Source organism: Uloborus diversus, chromosome 6 (assembly GCF_026930045.1).
Source record: "Uloborus diversus isolate 005 chromosome 6, Udiv.v.3.1, whole genome shotgun sequence".
Classification (NCBI taxonomy): Eukaryota; Metazoa; Arthropoda; class Arachnida; order Araneae; family Uloboridae; genus Uloborus; species Uloborus diversus.
In genome coordinates this window covers 138289651-138315548 of record NC_072736.1, presented here as the reverse complement: position 1 = coordinate 138315548, position 25898 = coordinate 138289651, and the positions used below count along the sequence as shown (strand labels likewise).

The 25898-nt window shown below is 31.5% G+C and overlaps 1 protein-coding gene across 2 annotated transcripts in view; it reads left to right on the top strand.

The window, feature by feature from the left end:
* LOC129224686 (AP-1 complex subunit beta-1-like) overlaps nt 1-23099 on the top strand; it is a 50650-nt gene extending 27551 nt beyond the window's left edge. For both annotated transcript variants that reach the window (XM_054859232.1, XM_054859231.1), the window contains exons 12-20: nt 1208-1310; nt 1608-1963; nt 3449-3659; nt 12153-12266; nt 15565-15710; nt 16758-16884; nt 20977-21148; nt 21738-21892; nt 22890-23099. In XM_054859232.1, coding sequence (XP_054715207.1) covers nt 1208-1310; nt 1608-1963; nt 3449-3659; nt 12153-12266; nt 15565-15710; nt 16758-16884; nt 20977-21148; nt 21738-21892; nt 22890-22964 — 1459 coding nt within the window. In that variant the 3' untranslated portion in view covers nt 22965-23099. The remainder of the gene's footprint in view (nt 1-1207; nt 1311-1607; nt 1964-3448; nt 3660-12152; nt 12267-15564; nt 15711-16757; nt 16885-20976; nt 21149-21737; nt 21893-22889) is intronic.
* Nucleotides 23100-25898: the final 2799 nt, after the last annotated feature.

Genomic DNA, 25898 nt, shown 5'->3' with positions numbered 1-25898 from the left:
TTCTGTTTTTAATATTTTGGTAATAATATAGAGAAATTTAAAATCTTTCAATCATTTGTATTTTTGTTACAGTATTTTAATTTCTACTAAGTACTTTCATTTCTTCCTTTGTTTAATTTTTTACATTTAGTCTGTATTAGAACCAACTTTTGAAATCCTTTATAATTTCTGCTCTCCTTGCCAATTTCTGCTGAGCCTCATTCAATCTGGCTCACAAAAATACTGCCATACCATGGTGTTTTCGGTGTAGCTTATAAGTCAGTCACCAAGGACTGGAGTCTGTGTATCACAGCTGTCAGTCTTCATATCAAAAAGTTCACAAAAAAAAAAAAAAAATGCTGCATAAGTTTTAATGTAAGGTGTGTGACCATCCACCCAATTATCCTGATCTTGCTCCTAGTGACTTTCACCTGTTCTTGCACCTCAAGAAATTCCTGTTCTGTACCAATGAAGACAACATGCAGACAACTGCGACAGACTTCTATGACACTGGTCTGCAAAACCATATCCCATGGTTATGACGACCAATTCCACTGTTTCTTTGAGAAGTAGCTGAAACATTGTTTAATCTTTTGCAATAAATCTTTCCAGGGTTTATTGCCTTTTTGTTTCTTGACGAATGTTCAGCAAATTTTTCTTCAATTTAGGTTTTATGCAACATTTCATCAAACATTTCATTTAATCAGTGATTTTCCTAGTATGAATGTCACCTGGGTGGTAATTTGTGGTGTCATGCACCATCCACTGGGAGGAAAGTCCCCTCCCTTAAAAAAAAAGAAAAAACTTAATTGCGTGGGGTAAACATGAAGTTCAGGCCATTTTCAGAAATTTTTTGGTATAACAAAAGTACAATTCAAAGCACAAGTAAAAATGACAATTTTGTATGAAATTTTCCCTAGATGCATTTATCAACCCCTCTCGGCAATAATGCGTTTTATTTTTGTTGAAATTTGATAGATTGAAAATAATCTAAATAGAGATTGGGCAAAAATTTGAGTTAAAAATTATTTATTTTTTTATAAACTCTTAAATTCACTTTGGGTGTTAATCAAGATGGACTATAACCCCCCCCCCTAGTGACACTACTGATTTATTGAATGTGTATGTTGTGTTTTGAAAATATTCATTTAAAAATGTCATTTTTAAAACACTTGCATTTCTTTTCTTTCAATTTCTTGGCTTACATTTGAATGTTTTAATTTTGTAGAGCTTCCATGATATGGATTATTGGTGAATATGCTGAACGAATTGATAATGCTGATGAGCTATTAGAAAGTTTCTTAGAAGGCTTTCATGACGAAAATACTCAAGTAAGTGTTGGAACTAAAGTGTTTGAGCTTCTGAAAATATTTGAGAACTTTGTTTGCTGAAAAAATTGTTTTTTAAAGATATCTACAGTACAACCTTGTTTATACAGACAGATACCAAAAGCAATCTGGATGAACAAAAGTCCGGATAAAGGGTCTAATTTGGCTAATAAGCAAAACCCATAAGAAAATTTATCTTTTATTAAAGCAAAAAACAATGCTTTGTAACAAATTTACATGGTATCTTTTCTCTTTAATTTTTATAAAATGTTAATTTTTACCAAATTTTCACATTTTTAGGTCCAGCTTCAACTTTTAACTGCTATAGTGAAACTTTTCTTAAAACGACCTACAGAGACTCAAGAATTAGTGCAACAAGTACTCAGTTTGGCTACTCAAGATAGTGACAACCCTGATCTAAGAGATCGTGGTTTCATATACTGGCGTTTATTATCAACAGATCCGGCAGCTGCAAAGGAAGTGGTTCTGGCAGAAAAACCATTAATATCGGAAGAAACAGATCTTCTTGAACCATCGTTATTAGATGAACTTATTTGCCATATCAGTAGTCTAGCCTCTGTTTATCATAAACCTCCATCTGCATTTGTTGAAGGGCGCTTAGGGTTACGCAAATCTCTACCACCCAGACAAAACTCGTAAGTAATTTTTTATCTATGGAGGAGTTTTTTCCTATTAATAGAGCATTTTATTGTTTTTTAATTTTACTATTAGTTAATTGTAGTTACATGTTGTTAAAGATCAAGATTGAGAAATTTTTCTGGTAGCCAGTGGTGGGTAGAAGTGAATTTATTATTCGTCCTTTTTCCTTTCGTGGCTTCTTTTTTGTTAACTACGAGATGTTACTTACAGCAAATTGGCTTTTAAATTGCTTCTAAAAAATAAGTGATCAGTTTTAATAAAGGGGAAAAGTTTAAATAACTATTTTATGGCATTCACGTTAATGGATGTCATGGGTGCGGTTGCAGAAAGTAAGTGGCGACTCAGCAGTGAATGATACTAAAATTTTTAGTTGCCTGTTCTTTTTATGTAGTCACTATACAGTGAGTGGCGAGTGCTAAGCTTGATCTTAACATGTTGTTTTAAAAACAGTAAGTTGATAATTTAGATATTGGTGCCTTACTCCTGAAACATTTGAATGGGTCCTTAGAAGAAAGGCATATGTTACAAATTAAAAATTTTATTTTTAATTTATGTCATACATCCTTCTTCTAGAACAGGAAGGACAAAATATTAATGAATATAAAGTGTAACATATGCCCTTCTTCCACTGTAACATGTTCCCTTCTTCTAGAGAATCGTTCTTTTATTGTTTGTGCATCGGTTATTTGACATTAATATTTTAACCAAGTGCTTTGGGGCTATCCATAAATGCCACACTTTTGATCAGCATATGCGTCTCCCCCCTCCAAGTCATAAAATGTCACATTTCACCTTACCCCCTCCTCTTGTCTCATGTTTCACTATATTTCTTGAAAATATTAATAATTTTGTTTAATCCCTTCCTTCTCTTTTGTCATAAACTTACATTTTCATGATCAATGCTCAAAGTATATCATTTTTAATTGTTAAAATTGTTTATATGGCTATTGTGTATGTTTGGAATATATCAAATATTACTGCTTTTATATTAAGAACCAGAACCATATGCCTTAAGCTTTTTAATATTTCACCAATCACACAAACTAAAACTTAATTATTTTCTGTTTATTTTTGGTTTGTTTATGTAGCAGAATGGAAAGTATTTTTATGTCTTGTTTAATACTCGCCAATAAACGTAAAAATAAAAATTCAAATTAATGTTTAATGTGGGCTATTTTAAAATTAAAATAAAGTTGCCAAAAGGTACGTTATGGTGGCTATTGACACATTTAATTTTGATTTCTACTACAATGATAGGTCATGTGATTTGGGCATTCTCAGATCCTTTTTATTAATGTCTTTTTATAATAATCCCATTTGTGCATCATATGCTTCTTTCTTCCAACTATTTGTACTTGATTTCTAAATTGGCTTTTGAAATTGTTCTCTTTTCTCCCTTATGGATTATCATAAACTATTAACTTAGGATGAGTAACTTTTACTCTTAAATCTGATTTCTAAAATTCATAATCCATTTTCAGATTGGGATCCACCGAAGAAGCATCTACTACTAGTCCTACAGTTGTCACTAGTTCTGTTCTCACTGAGCAGCCTTCTGTCATTCCAGCTGGAGAAAGTATAATTGCCGATTTACTTAGCATTGATCTTAATGCCCCCGCCCCAGCCCCGCCTGTTACTGCACCACCTGTTCCACCATCAGTAGATTTGCTTGGAGGTGGTCTGGATAGCTTTGTAAGTTATTAAATTTTTATTGACATGTATGGGCTAGAATCCATACATTATTTGTGCTATAATTAATTTTTATAGCTGTTTTATGTGTTATTGCAAGAATGTGCGAACTTTTGAGTTTAAATTTACAGGGGTAGATGTAGTCCTATATATTCAATTTCCTATATTTTCAAAAAAAGCATCAAAAGTGTCCTATATTTCCTATATTTTTGAAATTGTCCTATATTTCCTATATTCTTCTAGTTTGTTATAAAAAATTGTAGAAAATTACCATTGAAAAGCCTTTTGGTCACTTGATTCGCACTTTCTTTCACGACTTGACAATTCAAGACTGCTTAAAAACAAGATGCTTGTTTATAAAAAAAATATTTTTTTTTTTTGGAATTTCTGCCAGCACCTGTCTTTTTAAATTTTGTTGAGTATTTTTTACAAAATTTTCAATTTGTATTAAGAGAAAGTTTCAATGGTCTATATTTTATGACAAGCTCTCCAAACTATTGATGAAGCACATTGCCAATGAATTTTCACCAACAACAAAATGTGGGAAGATTCAGCCGCTATTAATGTTAAAAAAAGGTCTATTTGAAATATTTAAATGTAGGTAATTATGCAAAAAAAAAAAAAAAAAAAAAAAAAGATAAATTAACCTTGCCTGGATTCAAAATTTGAACTTCTTACTAAAATCAGAATTTTACATTATTTGAACACTATATTTTTAGCAGAATTGGTTATTGAAAAAAAATCTTTTCAGAAATTTAAAAAAAGAAATAAATTTATACAGAATCCTTGCATTGATACGTCACCATCTTGTTAATTTTGAGGAATGGGGATTGGATGTTACTTGGAAAAATACTTCGTAATGATAAAAATTGATCAGCTTTCTAGATGCAAATACTTAGGTTTTTTAGTAGTGAAAGTCTTTAGCACCTTTCATAAGATGTAGCATCAGTTGATAGAGGTTTTTCTCGCAAACAAAAAGATACTGACATAAGAAAGATCATCTTAAAGCATTGACTCTATAATAAGAGTTTTAAGGTTAATTAAGGTACTGCAATTGGGAAAGCAATAAATTATGCATGCATTATGCATTACCAAGGAAAGAGTTCCGTTTTATCATGATTTATCATAGTACTAAATACAAAATTCATAAAGAAATGGGTAATTCTTGTAGAGATGCATAGCAATCAGAAGCAAAAGAAAAGGTTCATTTACCTTCTAAAAAAAATAGTGAAACGTAGAGAAAAAAATTTATTTTGCACAGTCTGATTAATGTAGTCAAGGCATAGAAAATGGCCTTAAACGTAAATACATATATATGTATAAAAAAATTTTTTTCTGAAGCTATTCATTCAAGAACTGCAGACTCATTCTAAGTGAAAGTTAACTTTTATTTGGGTTTTTTAACTGTATGCAGTATGATTAATTGAAATCATTGATAATAATTTATGCAAGAAAATCTAGATTATATATACTACTAGAGGACCCGCCAAACGTTGTTCTGTTCAAACTTTGTAAATTGAAAAGTTAAAAAATTTCAATAAACTATCAAGTTTTTGAACCGTTTTGTTGAAAAAAATAAGTAAAAAGAAAATGATTTAAGCTATCTATTTTATCTAATTTATCTAATGCTCACTGAGCAGTTGTTTTATTAACTATTTTTTCTTCTGTGCTTGATGACTTGTTCCTTCAGCCATACTCAAAGGATAAAAAGCGTCCTCAGATATTAAGTGTGAAAAACTAACTACCCATCCACAACAAACGGGAAGTCCCGCTGCAACATCCCCCATATGAAAAAGAGTAAAACAATCGAAAGGATATCGTTTAAAAAAAAAGATAAAGGTAAAAACAGTTCCCTGAATAAGCAATAATCAATCATCCCCCCTCCCGATGTAATATAAACATTCTTTAACTAAAATGATTAACACTCTTTAAAAACGAAAAACAAGTCTTTGCAATTTGAAATATTTCGCCAACTAAACAAAAAATACAATAAATTACATTAACAGTAGCATTAAAATTTAAACAAATGATCACGCAACTCTATTGTTTAAAGCCAACGTTGCCAAGCCTCCACGTTACTGTAATCCAGCCGATCAGTGAGCGAAGCTATAACTCCGACCGATTAGCGGTCCAATCTTTTGAAAGAAAACTTTTTAAACTTCATATATTGCCTAATTTGTTCTTTCCACCAAAGATAAAGATCTTCCTCTGCACTGATCTTTTATGTACAGAAACCCTGTTGTAATTTATCTGTCGAAAATAAAATTTGTTTCGTCTTTAAATTCCATCATCTTTTCCTTTAATAATGTACGGATTAGTTTGATAATCCTTAAAGTATTCTTGACATTGGTGCCAAAACGCAGATGGATTTGAGCCAAGATTTCTTCCAGGTTTTTACTTTAAAATATATCAATGGACCTAAAATATTTGTTTTCGAGAAATGAAGGCTTCACTCTCTACGTTTTATCTATTCTCAATTGACATATCACAGTAGGAAATTTCATTACAAAAAGCAGAGCTGGCTTTCTTACTGTCCTTTGGCAACGGGTTAAATATTTATTTCATTTCTCGCTCAACAATACGTTAAAATAAATATTAATCATTTGGGAGATATAAGCATCCAATGTTTAAATTAATTAGTTAACAAAAACGTTTGTGATTCGATCCATCGCGCTTCGAAACCATGCTTGCCACAACTTAAAAACACACAAAAAAATTGATCAAAATCGGTCCAACCGTTTAAAAGCCTTATGGTGACAAACGTCCACACAGAAGATTTTTATATAATAAGATGTATTGTTTATTTTTTCATATCAGTATTATTCATAAAACATGTCCTATATTTGTCCTATATTTTTGGTGGAAAATGTCCTATGTATTAAAAGTTGAACACTTCTACCCCTGAATTTAGATAATTCCAATTGTAATTATGAAAAATGAAAATTATAAACTTTCTATTCCTCATGACTTACAATGTTATTCTAATTTTATTTCAATTGTTAGCTTAGATAAAATCTTTTTCATTTCTGTTAAATCAGCGGGAAAAATAATTGTATTTAATGAGTAAAAATGTATCATTAATCAGGGTTACTTGCACCCAAATTTTCTAGATTTAGGTTGTCTTTCCTTTTGAAATAATCAATAAGTAGTAATTATAATACTTTTATAATTATACAAAAGAAAAAAAAAGTTAGCCCTTAGGATAGGTTACTTAAATTCTCAAATCAATGTTTTATTTCCTTATACTAATGCATTATAGTATGTATGTGTAGCATTAAACATATAGGATCTTCAAATTGTAGCAACATATGAATTTGAAACATATTTTATTTAGAGTATTTTACTTTAAAAAAAAAGAAAAAATCTTATAAAACTAACACTTGGTTTGAAAAAATCTCAATGGGGAAAAAAAGCAGAACTTAGACTTAAGAAAAATTTTTTAGATTTCATCTAATACAGAGGTATGCTGTATTTCCCTATTATCTGAAATATAATACTTCTGTAGCTTACTTTGGGATGTTTAAAAAAAAAAAAAACAATGAATAAATTTCAGAGGTAATTAGCAACAGTGTAGGTAGGATCTACGGATGTTGCTTATTATTATGCGATATACAATATGCTAGTTGATAAATAATTCTTGTTAATACTGCAAATAGCTTTGTATTTTTCCAAATATTCTATACCCAAATAGGAGAGAAAAAAAAGAAACATGGTAAACTGAAAGAGGATGCACTGCATAAAGCAAGCATAAAGGCATCAATATAAAGAACTTGGTGATTCTTATTTAACTATAATAAATTTTTGAAGCCTATTTATGTATTTTTGTCAAAAGTTAATTATTTCATCTGATGTTATTGTTCTCCTGTCCATGGACATTAAATTTTAGCAAAGCTCTTGATCACTGCTTCAGCCACTATCGGTGCATCTGTACGGAAAAGAACTTCCTGTAGCAACTCGCTGAGCGGAGCCAGTCTATTTCTCAGAAAATTAGTGGCGATCCCTGGGCACTCTAACTTGTCTTTGGGCGTTAGCTGAATATTAGTGCAGTGTTTGCATTATACATAAGATCTTGATTTATCTGGGTGGATTTTCATACCCTTATTATGATGTGTTCTAAGTCTTGCAATTGACGATGTGATTGCTCTTCAGGGGTCGATCCAGCGCGAAAGTGGGGCCGCTTTGCGGCCCCTTCACAAAATTCCGCATGGCAAAAGCGGCCCCTTTCACAAAATTCTGCGTCGCAAAAGCGGCCCCATTCACAAAATTCCCCATCGCAAAAGCGGCCCCATTCACAAAATTCCGCGTCGTAAAAGCAGCCCCTTCACAAAAATTTATAAAAAGGCAGCCTTTTCACAGTATTTTTTAACCGCAAATGTGTACGCATCTACGCGGAAGCCTACCCCTCTTCCACCTTCCCCCATCTTATCTTTTTGCCTGCTGCGTGAGGTGTTTTTGCTTGAGAGCGTCAGAGGGGGGGGGGGGGGCGAGAGAGGGACGCTTGTGATTGGTGGCTAGCGAAAATCCAAGAAAAATAATGAGCACGTGATAAAGAATTGATTCGATGATTTTCTGCTGTTCCACGAGTGCGAAATGAAGACTGACTCATTTCACGCCACGGCAAATTAATCGCCTATATTCTGTTGGTTTGATTTGCTTCAATGACCAAATACTTCTGAATTAAATATTCCTTTGAATCATTGTAACTTTCAATTGTGTCTTAGTTGCACGCATCCTTCCTTTATCCATATTATTTTGCCAAATATTATGCACTTTTAATTCTCAAAAGTAGTTGCAAATTGAAACCTTGCCAGTTGCAGATCTTCTAGTTTTTTTCCTCTTTCTTTTTTTTATTTTTAATTTTTTTAAAAATATTCTCCTGTTTTTTCAATTTGTTCCTATTTCCTTCAGTTTATTTTGAAAAAGTTTAAGGTTCATAGTTGGGGGGTTATCTTACGGAACGGACGAGCGAAATTTCTAAAAATTATTCCCGAACGAAGGTTAAAAAGAACAGTCGAAAATCATATATTTTCCTTTTTTAATCAATTGCATAGAAATTCGCATTGAATACTGGCGCATGCTGATGCAAATCGTATTGTATGGCAATTAATTAAATCCTGTTAGAGTATGAGTGACTACGCGGGAAACGCCGAACAACCGATTGGCGAAATTCCCTGTAGTTTGTAGTTGATACTGTCCGTTCTCGAAAGCTCACTTTACACGATTGCATTTAATGAAAAAAAAAAGGTGTGATTAGGCCAGGGGTACCCACTTTTTCTCATATTCTTTAGTTTAAAGCAGCGTTTCTTGATCGTTTTTTGAATCTCGGACCGGTAGAACTTCGTCAAAAAATTTCACGGACCGGTAGAAATTATTATTATTTTTTTTTTCACTAAAATAAACTAATCTGTTTTGTCCTTTTTTTTTTAAACAAATGCCAGAAAGAAAACCCTTCTACTTAAAATAAACTTACAAAAGTTAATTGTAAGATTTTTTAAAATAACTTACACACTTTGAATGTAAAAATAAACGCAGCTAATTTGTGTAAATTTTCATAAGCGAATAAATCTTATAGAGAAACCACAAAACGTATGCAAAGTAATGGATATATTAATGCATAAAATTAGGAATAAAATTAAAATAAGGAAATTTTATTTTATTGGAAACGGGTATAATTCTTCGAAGACCGGTCAAATTTTCGCGCGGACCGGTGCCTGCGGAGAATTGCTGGTTTGAAATGCATTATTCATTTTTTCTTTCCTGCTATTTTTCTTGTAGACTGTACGCGTAAGAGCAAAAGATAACTTCCAAAGTCACGCTAGTTTGAGCGTACAGCATGCAGTAAACCAAAAGAATAACGGTATTTTTTTTTTTTTTTTTTTTTTGTAGTTGAATTCCTAGATACCTTCTTTTATTGATAAAATACAATGCCAGCTGAAAAATATCGTCGGTCATTCTATTTAATCTTGCTGTCTTCTTAAAATAAATATGAAACTTCCAGATGAGCAATTTCGGAATTTTTTAACGCATGTCCGCTAACGGTGAGCAACGGGAACAGCGCGCAAAAGAAGTTTTATTGAGTGGGATTTTATTAAAAAGTGGCGGGAATCGCGTAATCTGCAGACGATAAATTAAAATGTGGTAATTGTATATTATTCCAGTTCGTTTTCTTTCTCAGTATTAATTTTTCTTTTGTAACAGATCGTCTGCGATCCAGGAGCGCAGACGATATTTTTCGTAGTTAGCTTGTTCGCGCCTTCGCGTGTTTAAGAGGACATTTTTTAGGCGCATCAAAGAATAAATTGATATTCTATTCGATTATAATTTGTGTGGGAGCGGATAATGGATAATTTTAGCGGATAATGGGGCGCTGGAGATAGCAGCCGCAATAATCTCAGTTTGGAGAGATTGCTTGTTCGTGGAAAATTATTCTTCAAGAAATTAAAATATGAAACGAGGACGTCCTGCAACGGGAGGTACCTCCCGAAATGTGCGTATTATGCTAAAACAATTCGCTCTTCGAACGTTCGGTCCCAAAAATATTGTGAATTTCTTCAAGTCAGCAATTAACAACCCTGATAAAATCGCTACCACCACTTCATCATGCAGTAACAGTAACGCAAATGTTCCCGTTTTGGAGGGCTCGGGAAATGCGGTAAAAGATAGTACATCAAATGACAGTGAGGCAGTTCGCGAAAGTATAACGATTTTTGAGCAGAAAATACTGGAAGTGAATCTGGAGCAACTTCAACTGATGATGATGTTGAGATTGAGCCATCAAATAATGATTCAAGCATTGTATTTGAGAGTACAAATGGAAATAAGAAGCATGCAATAAATAAAAAGTACATTGCAAATTATGAAAAGGTGTATAGCTGGCTTTACTATAGTTATTCAGCTAAGGGTTTTTGTGCAAAATATGTTCATCTTTCATGAATGTTAGTGATTTGACCAAACCTTGAGTAAATATTGGAGTTGATATCAAGAAAAGCTGTCACCCTATAGAGTTTTAAAAAAACATGAGTGCAGCAAAAATCACAGAGAGGCTGTCAGTATACAAAAATCTAGTGCAAAAGAAGGAATTCTCAAAAAAATCTGAAAGTGAAGAGACTGGATATGAAGCAAAAAAAAAAAAATAATAACAGAAAATTGATTGGTAAGTTTATTCAAATTTTGTACTTATAATCATGAAGCAATGGGCCATTTTTGAGAATTTTGAATCTCTAGTTAGATTTTTGGGGGTAAATTTAGATGACAATGAAATGAAAAAACATTTGCTAACTTGTGGTTAGAATGCCACGTATTTATCCCACATTTCAGTTCAAAACATTTATCTTTGAAAATACCAAAATTCCGTTGTTTTCAGGAAAATCCTAAATTTTACTTTGATTACGCAATATATATTTAGTATTAATTTGTGTTGAGTTTTGAAATCCAATTCTAAAATAACTTTACTAAAAATAAAATTATTTTATATGCTGTTTTTATATTTTTATTTCTTTCGAAGATCTTAATTTCCTTACATGCGCCATGGTAAATGAATTTTTCGCATTTTTGATGTTGACTGTACCTTGTTAAGTGGCAAACAAATAAAATTTCTTTATATATTTATTAACATCATTAAATTGCAAAGTTTTAAACGAAATACCTACTCTGTAAGAACGTCAAATGTCAAAAAATTAAACGCTGAATGCTGGTGCAGTATTATTTTGGGTTTTAATTACTTTTAAGTTTTTCAAACACATACCTTCTTCTGTGTTAAGAAATATGTGATATCTTTGAGTCTGTTCATATTGTATTTATTGGGAGTTATCATTACGTTCAGCAGCATGTGCAATTTTCATTGATCTAAAAGTATTTGAGAGGGGCAAACAGTAAATCTGTTGTGAGACTTTCACCTTAAGAAAGTGTGCCTTGCATATGTATATTTGTAAAAAACAATAAATGTAATGTGTGTCAAGTTACGAATAAAATGTTAAGGGTCTTACTTCCCTCCCTCCCCCAGCGCATTTTCTCTAGGCAGCTTTCAGGTATTCTTCAAGAACTTGCAATCACCCCTGAAACCTGTCTAGGGCTTTTCTATAACGATACGACAGCTAAAAATGCTTTTATATAATCTTTTCCAAGAAAAAAATCACAAGAAGTTCTTTTTTACAAAAATAAAGAAAATTCACAAAAATATTTTGCTTTTTCACAAAAATAAAGAAAATTCACAAAAATATTTTGCTTTTTCACAAAATGGGGACCCAAAAAATAAAACCTGGATCGACCCCTGCTCTTGGAAAATCAAAGTCTGTAATGAGGGACTTTTTTTAAAGAATGTGTTAAAGTTCTGTGTCAATTATTTGATCTGATGCTTTTATTAAGCTCACCCTTCCTAATTATTTTCTTTAACCTTAAAACCCTCCACTTTCTCAATAGATAAAACATAATTTCATTGCAGGATGCTTTTTTATGCATGGTATTGGTGTGATATTTTTGATTTAAATTTTTTCCTAGCTTGGAGATGTTAATTCTGTTGAAGCCCCTGCAGCTCCAGTTGGTGGAACAACTGGCCTTCTTGATTTGTTTGGTGTAGGCCCACCTGCAACATTTTACACACCACCTAAACAAGTAATAATTTTAATTTTTTTTCTTCAAAGGAGGGCTATTTGGCTTATAAAGGGATAGATTAGATTATGATAACTCAAAAGGCTTAATATGTGTAGCTTGGAGCAATGGAGAGTTGGAGGGGACATGATTCAGGAGTTTAAATTTAACAAAATGAAGGATGTTAATGGGTTAAGTTTTTGCATGGAAAGCAGGGCAAGGGGTCATTGTTTTAAGCTATAAAAATCAATCCAATCTGGAGGTTAGGAAAAATTGCTTTAGTAGGGTTATGGACATTTTGATTTGAACAGTTACCGTGAGAGTCTAATGAGCATGGAGGTAGGTAGCTTTAAATTAGCCATTGATCTTCATTGAGGATTAAAAATTGATTCATACCAGCAGAGCTGGTTCCAGAGCCTTTAGCTGATCCTCATATTTCCATTTGTATATTAAAACTTAATTTTCACTAAGCGTTTTTTGTCTAAAATCCAGGTTGGCCAGTGACCTAGATTTCATGAAGGGAGGGGGTTTTAATGTTTTTTCATCTGTGTCTACATTGCCATTAAAGCAAACCAATGAGTCTAATCATTCATTTCTGTTTTCTTATTCATTCATGCATTACTTTTTTGTAACTTTTCTCAGTGACTGCCCCTTAAACAGTGTCCCTTATCAGAGGCAAATATATGAAGTTCCCTATTCAAAGGGACTGAGACCAGAATAATATCCTTGAAATAGAGGTATCCCTTAAAAGAGGTACAACAATAAAAACTGAAGTTAATTTAAGTTGATGTACAATTTTTGCATTTTGCCCTCCTCCCCGGGGTGAAGAGAGGTTAACCCGCCAAAACTCTCCCCTTGAACACAGACTTGCTTCAATCTTTTTTTTTCATCTATTTTATCTGCTTGACGTTTATGTGTCATGTTTCATCCTCTAGCCTGATGTGCAACAATCGGAAAAGACTAGGGGAATGTTAACTCACCAGATTCTAATCATGGTCACAAAAATTTAGTTAAAAATTTTAAGTGTTTATATGCATTTTTTTTTTTTTTTTGACATTGATTTTATCAAATTAAGCACTTTATGCAGACTACTCTACTTATATAGTTATAGTTTAGTGCTTGATTAAAAAATAAAATGTGAGTAATTTTATATATATTGTTTTAAAATACAGTCGATAAAATAGTAGATAAATCAAAGCCTTATAGATTGAATGTTCCTTTATCTCAAAGTTTTCATTTGGTGCCAAACTGTTGGAACCTTGGCTGTGGGAACTTCCTATTACTCAAACTTCCAATAAGTCAAAGGTTTTAGCCAGTCGTTTGAAACTTTGAGTTATTGAGAGTTGACTGTTTGAAATTATGGTTATCCTAAGATTAAAATGTATGCTAGGCTTATGTGTAACTTAGAACTGTCTGAATGTTTTGATTATTTGCTTTTAACTGCTTTTAAAAATATTGAATAGTTTTTAATGAAAATTGTGAGATGTGTGGTATGGCTTGAAACGCTAATTGTGAACCTAATTTTTACTTAAAAATGTATTTAGATACGATAGATAAACCTAAATGTCTTGAAAATCATGATCACTTAGCATCTCGACTGCAATATTCAGGTTTATAAATCTGGTTTTATTACTTTAGTAGCAGGTTGGAAGCTCATACACATCTTCTAAAGAAATTTTTTTTTTACTGTGCAGAATGATGAAATACTTTTAATTTCTACATCAAAGTGAATGGAAAACTATCAGTATGCTCAGTTGTAGAATTTTCAGCAAAAAAGCTGTAAAATAGGAGCATTGAATTTTTTCAGTTCATATTCCAAAAAATTTGGCAAATGAAGTAATTGCACCTTTTTTACAATAGATTTTAGATAAAAAAAATATTAATAGTTTGTATTTATGTATCTTTATTTCTATGACACTGTCAAAAAAACCTAATTCGAAATCAAAGCTAGCAGATTTTATCGTTTGATAAACCTAGAGCATTCCTGTTACAATTAAATAAATAATGGTTCATATTGGCTCATGATTGACAGCCAAAATGTTTATTTGAAAATTATTAGCAGCGATCAAAATGGTTACTAAAAATATTTGAAAAAGAAAGACTTTGAATTATTTTATCTGGTTTAAACGAAAAAAAAATGTCAATCTCATACATATTTACTACTAGATTTAGCTACACTCTTCATTTATGTAATAATGTATAAGCAATAATTAAAATTAATTTAAAATCCAGTTATACATACTAGTAATAGCAACAAAGTCACATGCCAGGTGGGGTGACTTTGTGGCAATATGAGCTTTCTATTTACACTAATACCAAAAGAACACAGTAACAATGCAACACCACAAAACTTTATTTTAACATCAGGAATACGTAAATATGAATGTATAACCTTTTAAACTTCACTTACAATTTAGAATTTAAAAAAGTGTAAAAATCAGTTTTAAATGCCAGCTTTGACAAGAATACTATTGAACTGTACATACTGTTTCAGGCAATGATTTTTGCAATTAACCTAACCTTTTAAATCAACGCTAAGCACTAGAAAAACAACAACAGCAACTAACAAACAAATTGTCTTCATAAATGATACCAGCATAATTTAAAACTAGAATCTGTTATCACATTCTGTTATTACATTTTTAAGTTGCAGAGATTTCTTGATTTGCATTGTTGGTTCCTTCAAAAAGTTGTTTTTATTGTATCAGATAGCTGTTCATATAAAAATTGCCAATTACTGACTTTATAACAATTTTCGTGTGTCACATAGTCTTCCCATCAATCTTTGAAAGTTTCGTTTTGTCTGTATAACATTAAAATGAAATAATATATTTAAGTTTTTTTAAGGTTGAATGATTGAAGATAAACATGATCATTAATATAATTCCCTGTGGAAATGTCATCAAGTAACTTGAATGTTGTACATTACAAAGTTTACAGGTTTTCTCTTCAGATTAAAAATACATTGTTAGACGTTATCATCCATGGCAGTTTGTCTTGAGAGACAAGTTTTGAACAAATGAGTAGCAGCTGGTACTGGACACATTCTCAGATGTTTGTCCAATGAGAAAATTTGAAAAATTTCAAGTGTCACAGTGTACGCTTAGGATATCTAAATTTGATTTTAACTTTAAGTGAATGACAACATAACCACATTCAGAATAAGTGGATGTTACTGTATTAAGCTCAATTTATTTACCTTAACTACCTTAGCCTATATTTTGTAAAAATGTGCTAACAGTTTTTTTGAGTCCTTGTTTCAAGATTTAAATAACTTTTTTTCTTTTGAAATATAACTTGTTTTTCTTTTTCATTTATTCAGATTTGGTTATCTGCTGCACAAGGAAAAGGTTTAGAAATTACAGGTACCTTCACATTAAAAAATAGCCAAATATGTATGGAAATGACATTTTATAACAAAGCAATGCAAGCAATGCACAGTTTTGCTATTCAGTTTAATAAAAACAGGTAAGAATCATCTACTGGATTGTATAAAGTGAATTTATGTTTTTTAATGAGCTTGATTTGACAAAATCATTTATATTGGCGGAGAGCAAGGCTAAAGTTCCGTTATTTAGTTAAGATAAAAATTGGTTGATAACACTTGCTCTACCATCAGTATTACACAATTAAATTTGAGTAATGTATGTCCCTTTGTTATAAAGGCTTTTGCGTTGTGTTTCGTAATTTTTTTAAAAATAATTCGACAATACCTTTTCTTAAATAGCAGGCTTAGCTAAAATGTAAAATTGTCATCAGAACAAATGAATAAAGCATATGCAACTACAAATTGTTTAAAACCTAAGTAGAATTTGAAGAACACAGGGAAAAAAAAGGTGAAATGTCAATCTTTCTAGTATTTAAGAAAATCATATATGAAAGTCTCCAGCCTTAACAGGAATCCAGAAGAATTTCTAAAGCTTTGATTCATGCAAATGGAGTACTTACTTTCTAAACTGAAACTGGGATCAGTTTTTAATAAATCTGAATTTCCTATGAAAGTGCTGTAATTAAGTGAAAGTAATTTAGCATTAGGGGATAATACTAAACTATGTTATGATTTAGTAACAGGACCCAATCATCACTATTTTTTTTAGTCACTAGTGGCACCCGCACAGCTTTGCCCGTAGTAGAAAATTAAAAGGTCATTTAGTTCGCCTGTTTATTTACAAATAATGGATGATGAATTTCTCACCAATTTGCAATATTCATTTGCTTGCCCATGTTACGGTTCCACATTATGATAATTTTTTAATTTATTCATCCACGTTGTGATATTTTCTCAGTAAAATGTTCTGAAAATTGGAATAGAAAAAGAACAAAATCGAATTTTCGAAAAATCGCTTTGAGGTGCAAACCCCCATGCTACAAACTAACTTTGTACTAAATTTCATGAAAATTGGCCGAATGGTTTAGGCGCTATGCTCGTCACAGAGATCCAGACAAACCTTCAGCTTTATTATTAGTAAAGATATACGTTCTGATGATTATGTAACTGTGGCATTTTAATTGTAGCTTTGGTCTTGCTCCTGCTCAGCAACTTCAAGTACAACCTCTGTCGCCAAATACTAGTGCTGATGTGAGCTTGCCTCTAAATACGTTGGGTGCAGTGCAGAAAATGGATCCTTTAACAAATCTTCAAGTAAGTTCAAGTGATTTAACTCTCAGAGAAAATTTGAAGCTTTCATAAATTAACTTACTTTTGCTTATGGCTAATACGACACATATTCCAATACATTTTGCTTTAAAAACGTGATGCTGTAACCCAATTTCCTCCCTTCCCCCGTTTTCATTATGTGTTCTTCTGAGACAATTTGAAATTCTTTTAAGTGGTGATCAACTCTGCTTTGACTCCCATCTCAGAGAAAAAAACCAAATATTTTCATATGTTTTCGTGAAGCACATGCGTTCATATTTTCCTGATAATCCCTGGTTTTATTCCCCTCGGACGGCATGGGGAGTCCATTAGTACCCTGTTTTTGAAGGGAAGAACATTCTGTGCTCATTTCCAATATGAAAATGATTTTTTCATATCTGTTATTTTCTTTGTAAAAAAATGAACCCTTTTTTATTAATCCCCCATGTGAATTCTCATACCAATGTGCTTAAAATTACCTGTCTCACAAATGTACATGCTGCTTAAATTGTTAGTGGTATTTACAGAGATATTTACCAATGTTTTTAAATATTATTAATGAAGTTTCAAAATGCTACTATAATCAACTTCTTTCCCAATGATATCTAAATGATTAAAATTGTTATGAAATATTTTTTTAGACAAAATAAATCCTTAAAACAATGACTTAAATATGTGGAAATTAAAATTTTCTTAAAATGACACTTACTTAGTTTAAAAGGTACTTCATTAAAAAAAAAAACTAAGTAGTGGCCACAGCTTTTATGAATCACATTTGTTACAAACAGTTTTGATTCCATAAAGCGGCTAGTTCAATAAAGCTGGATTTTATTCTGTTTTTGACAATTTAATTCATTAAAGCGGCTGATTCAACCACTGATTCAATTACCCGCATCCACTATTTTGTTCATTTTGCTAAGAATAGCTTGAAAGACTTTTCCAGCCAGGTTATAAATGTTATGGAGCCTAAGCGAAATGATATCTATGTCCAAGTTACTTCTGCCGAACGGCAGTGAACTGACCATCGAACCAGGTATCGATAGATTCATAATTTTTCCGTCTTTATGTTTGACTATTCCAACATTATCCTCCGATAACAGATATAAATTAAAAACTATTAATTATGTTACTTAAAATACACCACCAAAAAGCACGAAACTGCAGTCCTCGGATGGAATAACTGAGCTGGTGGTGTATTTTAAGTATTTCTGCCTTAGCCCTGGCTTAGGGCGGTAACTTACTACAAAATATTAATTATGTTATTTAGATTTCAACATAAAATCCATATTTTTCGAAGGCTTTCCTCCATTCAAATTATTTTTCAATGCTTCATCTCAACTTTCTGTAGCAATGCTTTTATTAAAAAAGCAGTGTAGCGTGAAGAAAATCATTGAGAAGAAAGATCTGTTAGCATTTTTTTTTTTTCCTCGAATATGAACAAATAAAATTTTGGCTTTTATTTTGAGGTTTTTTCTGTAGTCAGGGGATTTAAAATGTTTCTTTTGGGTTATTTTTCCTCAATTTACTGATTTATATATTTTTTGTTCAAGCCTGATTGTTGAACAGGCGTGATTGTGAAAATTGACATTCCTTTTATTTTCGATGTAGACCCTACAAAGCCAGGCGACGCAGCTAGTCTATGTATAAAAATCTACTTTATAGCAAATTGTAATGATTGAAGTGAGGTATTAAGTTTGAAATAAGACTTGAGGACACATCAAAAGTTAACTTTCTTTAGTTTCAAACTCGTTTGCAGAGCCCAGAAAACTCAGAAGGAAGCGTAAAATTACCAAAAGGTGAAAAGCATCTAGTTCGTTATGTAACTGAATTTGAATCTGCACATGCAGAAATTAGATTGCATGAATTTGTTTAAACAATGAGCTTTGAATTTTTTTTATTTTTAAAAGGAGAACTGTATGGATAATCTGATGATGAAATCTATGTTTGATTAAAATGTATGTAGAGTAGATTTCTTTTAAATAATGAAACAGAATAAAGCATACTGCTAAAGTGTCAGGTTTGTCACTCAGAAAATGATTATTATAATTTGTCGGACGGTGTTAATTAGTCAAATATATGATTTTATAGCATCTCTATGTACAGTGGCTCCCAAAAGTGTTTGTACACCTTGAAATTTTGTAGTAAAACCAAAATAACGCAAATCTGAATTCGAATATGAAGTCCAATTTTTTTTCACCCCATTCCTATGCCATTCTGAATAAAACCCAGTAGTTTTTTTCGAAATATTGCCAGATTTTATTTTTGAAATTTGTCAAAAAACGAAGACACGGAGAAAAGATACGCCACAAAAGTCATCGTACACTGAAATATTTTCGAATAAATTCATAATTAAAATTATCCTACGTGGTTTTTTTATTATTTGTGCATTGCAATGATACTATTAAGTCATTTGCCTTTATTTTTTTGTGTATTTATTCCCTAATATGCTGCTTATTATTTTTAAATGGCTGGTATTCGTAAAAAACAACAAACACGATTCGAAATTTGATTTGTTTTCCCTCATAGCCATAAATTGGTTTGAAAGGTCTCTAAATTAGGTAATTTATACCATTCTATAGTGAAGCGTTTGACAAAATGCTTTAAAGACAAGAATCGGATCGGAAACAAGGTAAGAAAAGGTCAACTGGCAATGTTAACAATGCGTGATCTGAGGTTTACAGTTAAAAAAATTATGAAAAATACACATTTGAGTGCTGAAAAAGTTTATGCAGAATTGAATGAAACATTTTACATTTAATTTTCACCTAAAATTGTTCTCTAAGTTCTCTGATTAGCTGGATTAAATGGGACCTCTTCCCACAGAAATTTTCTTGTTCGTGCGAAAAACAGTAAGCTTACGCTTTCCGTCGTAATATCAATGATAAATAAGCTCAAAACGTTTTGGAACAACGTCTTACTTATAGATGAAAATATATTCAACATTTTGGGTTAAATTGTTGTACAATTGTAAATAGAAGAAAAAATGAGGAATTTAATCTTAAGAACTTAGTTGGATCAGTTAATCAGGACGGTGAAGGTGTTCTAGTGTGAGGGTGCATTACAGCATCAGGCCTTGGAAATTTAGAATTTTTTGATGAAATAATGAATCATGCTGTTCCTTTAAATATTTTTAAAAACAATTTTAAACTATTAGCCCAAAATTTGGTAATCGGAAACAACTTTGTTTTTTTTTATCAAGATAACGATAAGAAGCACACGTTTGTATTTGGTGCCTCAAAAATTGTCCTTAAGCTTAAAAATATCTCCTCAATCGCCAGGTTTAAACTTAATGGAACATATTTGTAGATATCTGGTAGCTAGATTACGAAAATACACCATTGAATCGAAAAGCGAACTAGAAATAGTAAGACTTAGAGTACGACGGAACACTTACTCAGAAATTGCACAAAAAAAGAAAAAAAAAACAATGAAATCTATTCCCAGACGTTTAAAAGCTGTTGTTGATACTGCATGATATTCTACTAAATAACAACTTTGCAAAAAGTTAGATTATTTACTAATTTTTTGACATTTTTTCGAAGTGTACGAAGACTTTTGTGACATAAAATTTCCGGCAATGTTTGGTTTTTGATTTTTTAAAAATTATGTTTTAATGTTTTATTAAAAATTTTCATGTAGTTTTGTTAAAAATAGATCATAGATCTTAAAATAAAATACCTACTCCGAAATATTAATTCTAACCAATGGATAATGGCCTATTTCATTGAAAGTGAACACTTTTGGGAGCCACTGTATGTTACGCAAGTGGAGCAGGTTTTCTTCAAAATGGAAAAAAAGGGTTAATAATATTAATAGTTGAAAATAGATTATGATACGCCAATTTTAATGGAATTTATTGAAATGTGTTATTTTCAGTTGTATTAATGTAATGTATTAATAGTACATTTCATCCATAAGCTCATTATTTTTTGCATTGAAAAAGGCGTTCCCTGTAACGCCGAAACACGTGTCGTCTGTAATTTACAAATTTGTGCTTCTACTTACGTTGTTTTGTCTGACTTTACATTTAATTATGTTTTGTTAATGAATATTTCATGCTTATTGATTATTTATCTTATTTTATTTCGTGTGTTACAGGTAGCAATTAAAAACAATGTAAGTGTGCTTTACTTTAGCACAGTAGTTCCTATACATGTACTTTGCACAGAAGATGGTATGATGGATAAGAGGGTTTTCTTAGCTACATGGAAAGACATTCCTGCTCAGAATGAAGTGCAATCCACAATCGATAATATTGTCTTGAGTACAGGTAATATTTAATATCATTTTATAAATTTCCTTATACAGCAGTCTCTTGGTTAAATGGGATGGCCGGGAAGTGTCTTAGCCAGGATAAACAAATATCCCAGATTATAGAATTTAAGCAAATGTAGATGAAATGCTTTTGGAAAAATGTAAAGTTGTACAGTATGACATTAATTAATGAAAAAATTATTAAACAAATAAATTATAAAAAAGTGAGAAATTTTAATAATTACTTAGTGTACGGCTATGTAATAGAAATTTAGTTTACTGTTTTTTTTTTTTTTTTTTTTTTTTTTTTTTTTTTTTTTTTTTTTTTTTTGACTACTGGAATTATTGAAGTTAGTTTCTACCTTTAAATTGCTGTTAGGAAAAATCTGCTCCCCAAGTTCCTTAAAATTTTTTCTTCAAGTGTGCTGTTCACCTCTTGCTGTAAATAATTTAAAAATATTTTTGGAGTATCCCGGATTGTCCTTTACCCAGATATACTGACCCTGGTTGATCAAGAGTCCACTGTATTCTGATTGACTTTATTGTTGAAAGTTTTAGTATGTTCAAGATTTCTTACTTAATGATTAATTTTTTTTTATATTAAGATCAAGTATCTCAAAAACTCCAACATAGTAACATTTTCACTATTGCCAAACGTACCGTTGATGGGCAAGATATGTTATATCAGTCTCTGAAGTTAACAAATGGCATCTGGGTTCTTGCTGAAATGAAGATCCAGCCTGGGGTTACATCTTTTACAGTGAGTAATTTAAAATATTTATTTCTGTATATACAAGGAGTACTCTCTTTTTTTTTTTTGTGTGTTTCAATTGTCAAATGTTTGTGTAAATTATCAGAACTTGTAAAAAAATGTTTTGTTAAGAAAATGGAAAAGACTTTGAGAGAATATTTCCTTTGCTCAAATTAATTGCAGTGCAGATTCTTGATTTTAGTTCAGAAATGGATGCGAAAAGTGAGGAAGTATACACTTGATACTTCACAAAACCCCCTAACACTTGAATTCGGTAGATCATTGCGGCCATTGAATTACACTTCCTCGACAAATCCAAATGGGTGCTTCAAAGTTCTGTAAGTAATCCATGTAACAGGTTTTTCTGCAAAGAAAAATGGACCAACAAATCTGTGAATGAACTAAGCGTCTATTACTACTAATTTTTGACTTTAAAGTGGTTAATTTCATTTAATATTTTAGAAGTTCTGAACATAGAAAATTGGACAAGTAGTTTGTAGACTATCTGCAGTCTTTCATAGTATAGACAAACGCTTGAACTGTTTTTGCAGAAAATTTTTGGCTCTGCAGAAATTTTTTTCAACTGCTAACGTTAAAAAAAAAAAGAAAAAAAAAAGGAATTCAAAAAATAATCCCAGTTTATTTCTATTAAAGCCTTTCTCCAAAAGCCTTTTAAAGCTCATGTGTGAAAAAAAAATAATGGTTTTGGCAGTTTTCTTCAGTTGGTGAAAAATAATGGTGGCTAACAATATATGTTATTGCAAAAAAAAAAAAAAAAATTAAATGATTTAAGGTACTTTTGTTTTTTTCTCTTTCATATTTGAATATAAATTTAATTCTTTATTCACAAGGGTGAGTTAGGCAAAATAATTATTTGCAGAAAATTTCCCGGTTAGGATTTGTGTTCGCAGAAAGACTTTCATTTTATCTAAGTCTGACTATCTGTATTAAAAACAATTTGTGATGTTTCTGAAACATATTTAATTAACTAATGTTTTCCTACTAGCTGTCTTTGAAGTCCCGTGCAATGGATGTGGCTACCGCTGTTCAACAAGCTTACGAAGCTATCTTGCGTAACTGAGAGACTTTGATGTTTGGAATTTGAATATGAGATCTGTTTTTAAGTCATTATATAGTTTATATGTTCCGTTCATCGATATATCTACAGATGTGAAAACCTGTAACATTCCAAAATAAACATGTATAGATTATTAGTTACTTTGCTGTTAATAAATATTTTGTTGACATTTTATCTTTAACTTTCAACACCAGTTTCATTTTGGAATCAATGTTGCTTCAGTTTCACAATTTAAAGCTATTCTAAAGGTCCTAGTACCAGCTAAACTGACAATAAAAATTACTTATTGCTGTTATGTGCTTATTTTTTATTTCAGATCAGACATTGAAAAGAGTAAAAGTAAATGAATAAAAAAAAAATAATTTGAATTTTGACATTTTGAATTCAAATTATGTTTTTCGCAATCACGAGTGTGTATATTGTTGGTGTGTGTGTTTGTGTGGGTATGTGTGTTTGTGTGGGCATGTGTACAGGCATGAGTGTGAGTATGTGTATAGGTAGGCATGTGTGTTTGTGTCGGTAGGTGTGTGTATGTGTGCGTGTGTAGGATATGGACGCAACCTGGAGACTTTTCGCTAGAGCAGCAGCATCGGGAGGGGCCAGTTGACAGTGGTGCTGCAGAAAGAGACGGGGCGGGGGGGGGGGGGGAATAAAATTATAGGAACATCAAAACTGTCAAATGAGAACAATAAACAATATGATTGCTCAAAAAGTAAATGAATAAATAAATACAATTTTCGATTTGTATGCTTACTGGTGCTTGGAGTAATGAATTGTTACTTAGAAAGTCATAGGAAACATGTTTTTTGTTTGTTATTTTAATCAACATGTTCAAATATTTTTTATTAGTATATGAGAATGCAATGAGAAGCAAAGGGGTGTTAATGAACTTGGGTGAGTGTGCTTAAGGGTGGCGTTACGAGTGAAACGTGTGCTAAGTTGGAACCCTTGGTAGACTTTCAATAACATTTTTTTCTAAATCATGCTATACTTTAGCACTTACCAATGCTGTTGTTATAATATCTTGCTCACTAACAGATAAAAGTTTCTTTTACCATTTGACTGATCTCCATTTTGAAATTTTGGCACTTATACTCCTTTTCTTCTATTTGCTTTATGTGTAAAATTAGCAAAATTCTTTGAAAAGTGTACAACCAAAAAAGAGTTTCTTCAAATATTTTGAATACATCAATTTGAAAATGAAACAGTAGTCAAGTTTGAGCTTTAAAAACTGTTTATTTCAAATAGGAGTGTATAATGTGTAGGAATGATTATAATGTAAACAAGGTGTCACAATAACACAAAGCTCTGAACCTGCAAGGGTGTGGGTTCAGTAGTTTGCTTATTAAATCCTGTTCACATGCATGAAAAAGAAACTAAAACATGCTTTCTAAAAAAGAAAACTTTCAATTCTTTCCTCGGAATGTTTTGAGTACAAAATTCTGCAATTTTTAGAAATCTTTAAGCATTGTGTGGAGAGGAAAAAAAATCTTGAATTTTTTAAAATTGTTTGATTGTTTGTGATGTCTAAAAAATGAAAAAAATGTTTTAATTTTGAGATCTTGAACTCCAATTATGTTTTTCGCAATCACGAATTGAGATAGGACCCTACTCATTGGGTTTTTTGTATCTACTAACAGCTTTTCTTGCAACCATAATTTGAACTCAAGACGTTAATTCATATGAATGCCAGTCTCTGGAAGTTGTGTGTTGGATGCAGTTTTCGCGTAAAAAGGATTGTGTAAAGTCGAGAAGGTCGTTCTTCAATACAGTAGAGTCTCGAAAATCAAGAGCCTCGAAAGTTTGAGGTTCCGCTTAATCTGAAGCGCTTCATTTATATTTTAAATAAAAATTTTTAGTCACTAAAAAAATATTTTTATTAAAATCTAAAACATTAAGAAGTTTGTTTCAACAACTTCCAAAGAGACCCAAAATATTTGAGTAAAAGATATATATTACGACTAGACAAGATATATATTCAGAGATGACTTGGAGATAACTTGATATGCAAAATTGACATTGATTTTTGACAAAGGATGTGTTAACATCATCATCAGTTCATTTTAACCTAACGGTTATCATCAGTTCATACCGTATGTATGGTTTTGTTCGCTCATAGGATCTCTCCTAACGAACCAATTTTGATGATTATTTTTTAATGAATGGGGAATGCTCGAACTTAGGTCTCATAACTTTGATTGACCATATTTGTTCTTTAGAAAAGAATTATGTGCAAAAAAAACAACAGTTTCATTTAATTTTTCTATTAAATGATTGGTTTATCTCCAGTTTTAAAAATATTTCAAATTTCCTCCCTTCCCCCCATTTAATATATCAAAACGTATGATTGAAACTACAAAATAGGAGGGGGGGGGGATTTCTTGTCCGAGAAACTGGGGGAGGGGGAGGCAAGTGATTAAATACAAGACCCATTGTTCCTTGCAGAGCAACGATACTATTAATAGTAATCTTTGTGAGAATTTTGAGAATTCTCTGAAGCGAACAGGAAGTTCATTCACTACCATTGTTCCAGTTGCAGTATTGTTATCTCATGCCAATAATGCATAGCAAGGCCAAAAAGTAAGAAGAGATGGGATTTTCATCATGAATAACTTGCATTGCTGTGAAATGTAAGTTAGTTGGGTAAACTATTAATACTTAAATTGTTATGATGCATTGATAAGTTTTTAAAGTATAGGGCATTTATATGACATTTTGTGACAGTAACATTATCCTGTTTCTAAAATGCATTTACACTAAAAAGAGTGAAATAAAATAATTTTGAGAAAAAAATAATAATGAAGAACAGACTTCAAAACTGCAGCTGGAAATAGTTCTAAAAAAAAGACACCATTGATACTACTTTTAAACATATATTTTGAAGTTGGCGCAAAAACAATTGATAAAATTTTACTTAACCAAAATTTAATTACAAAT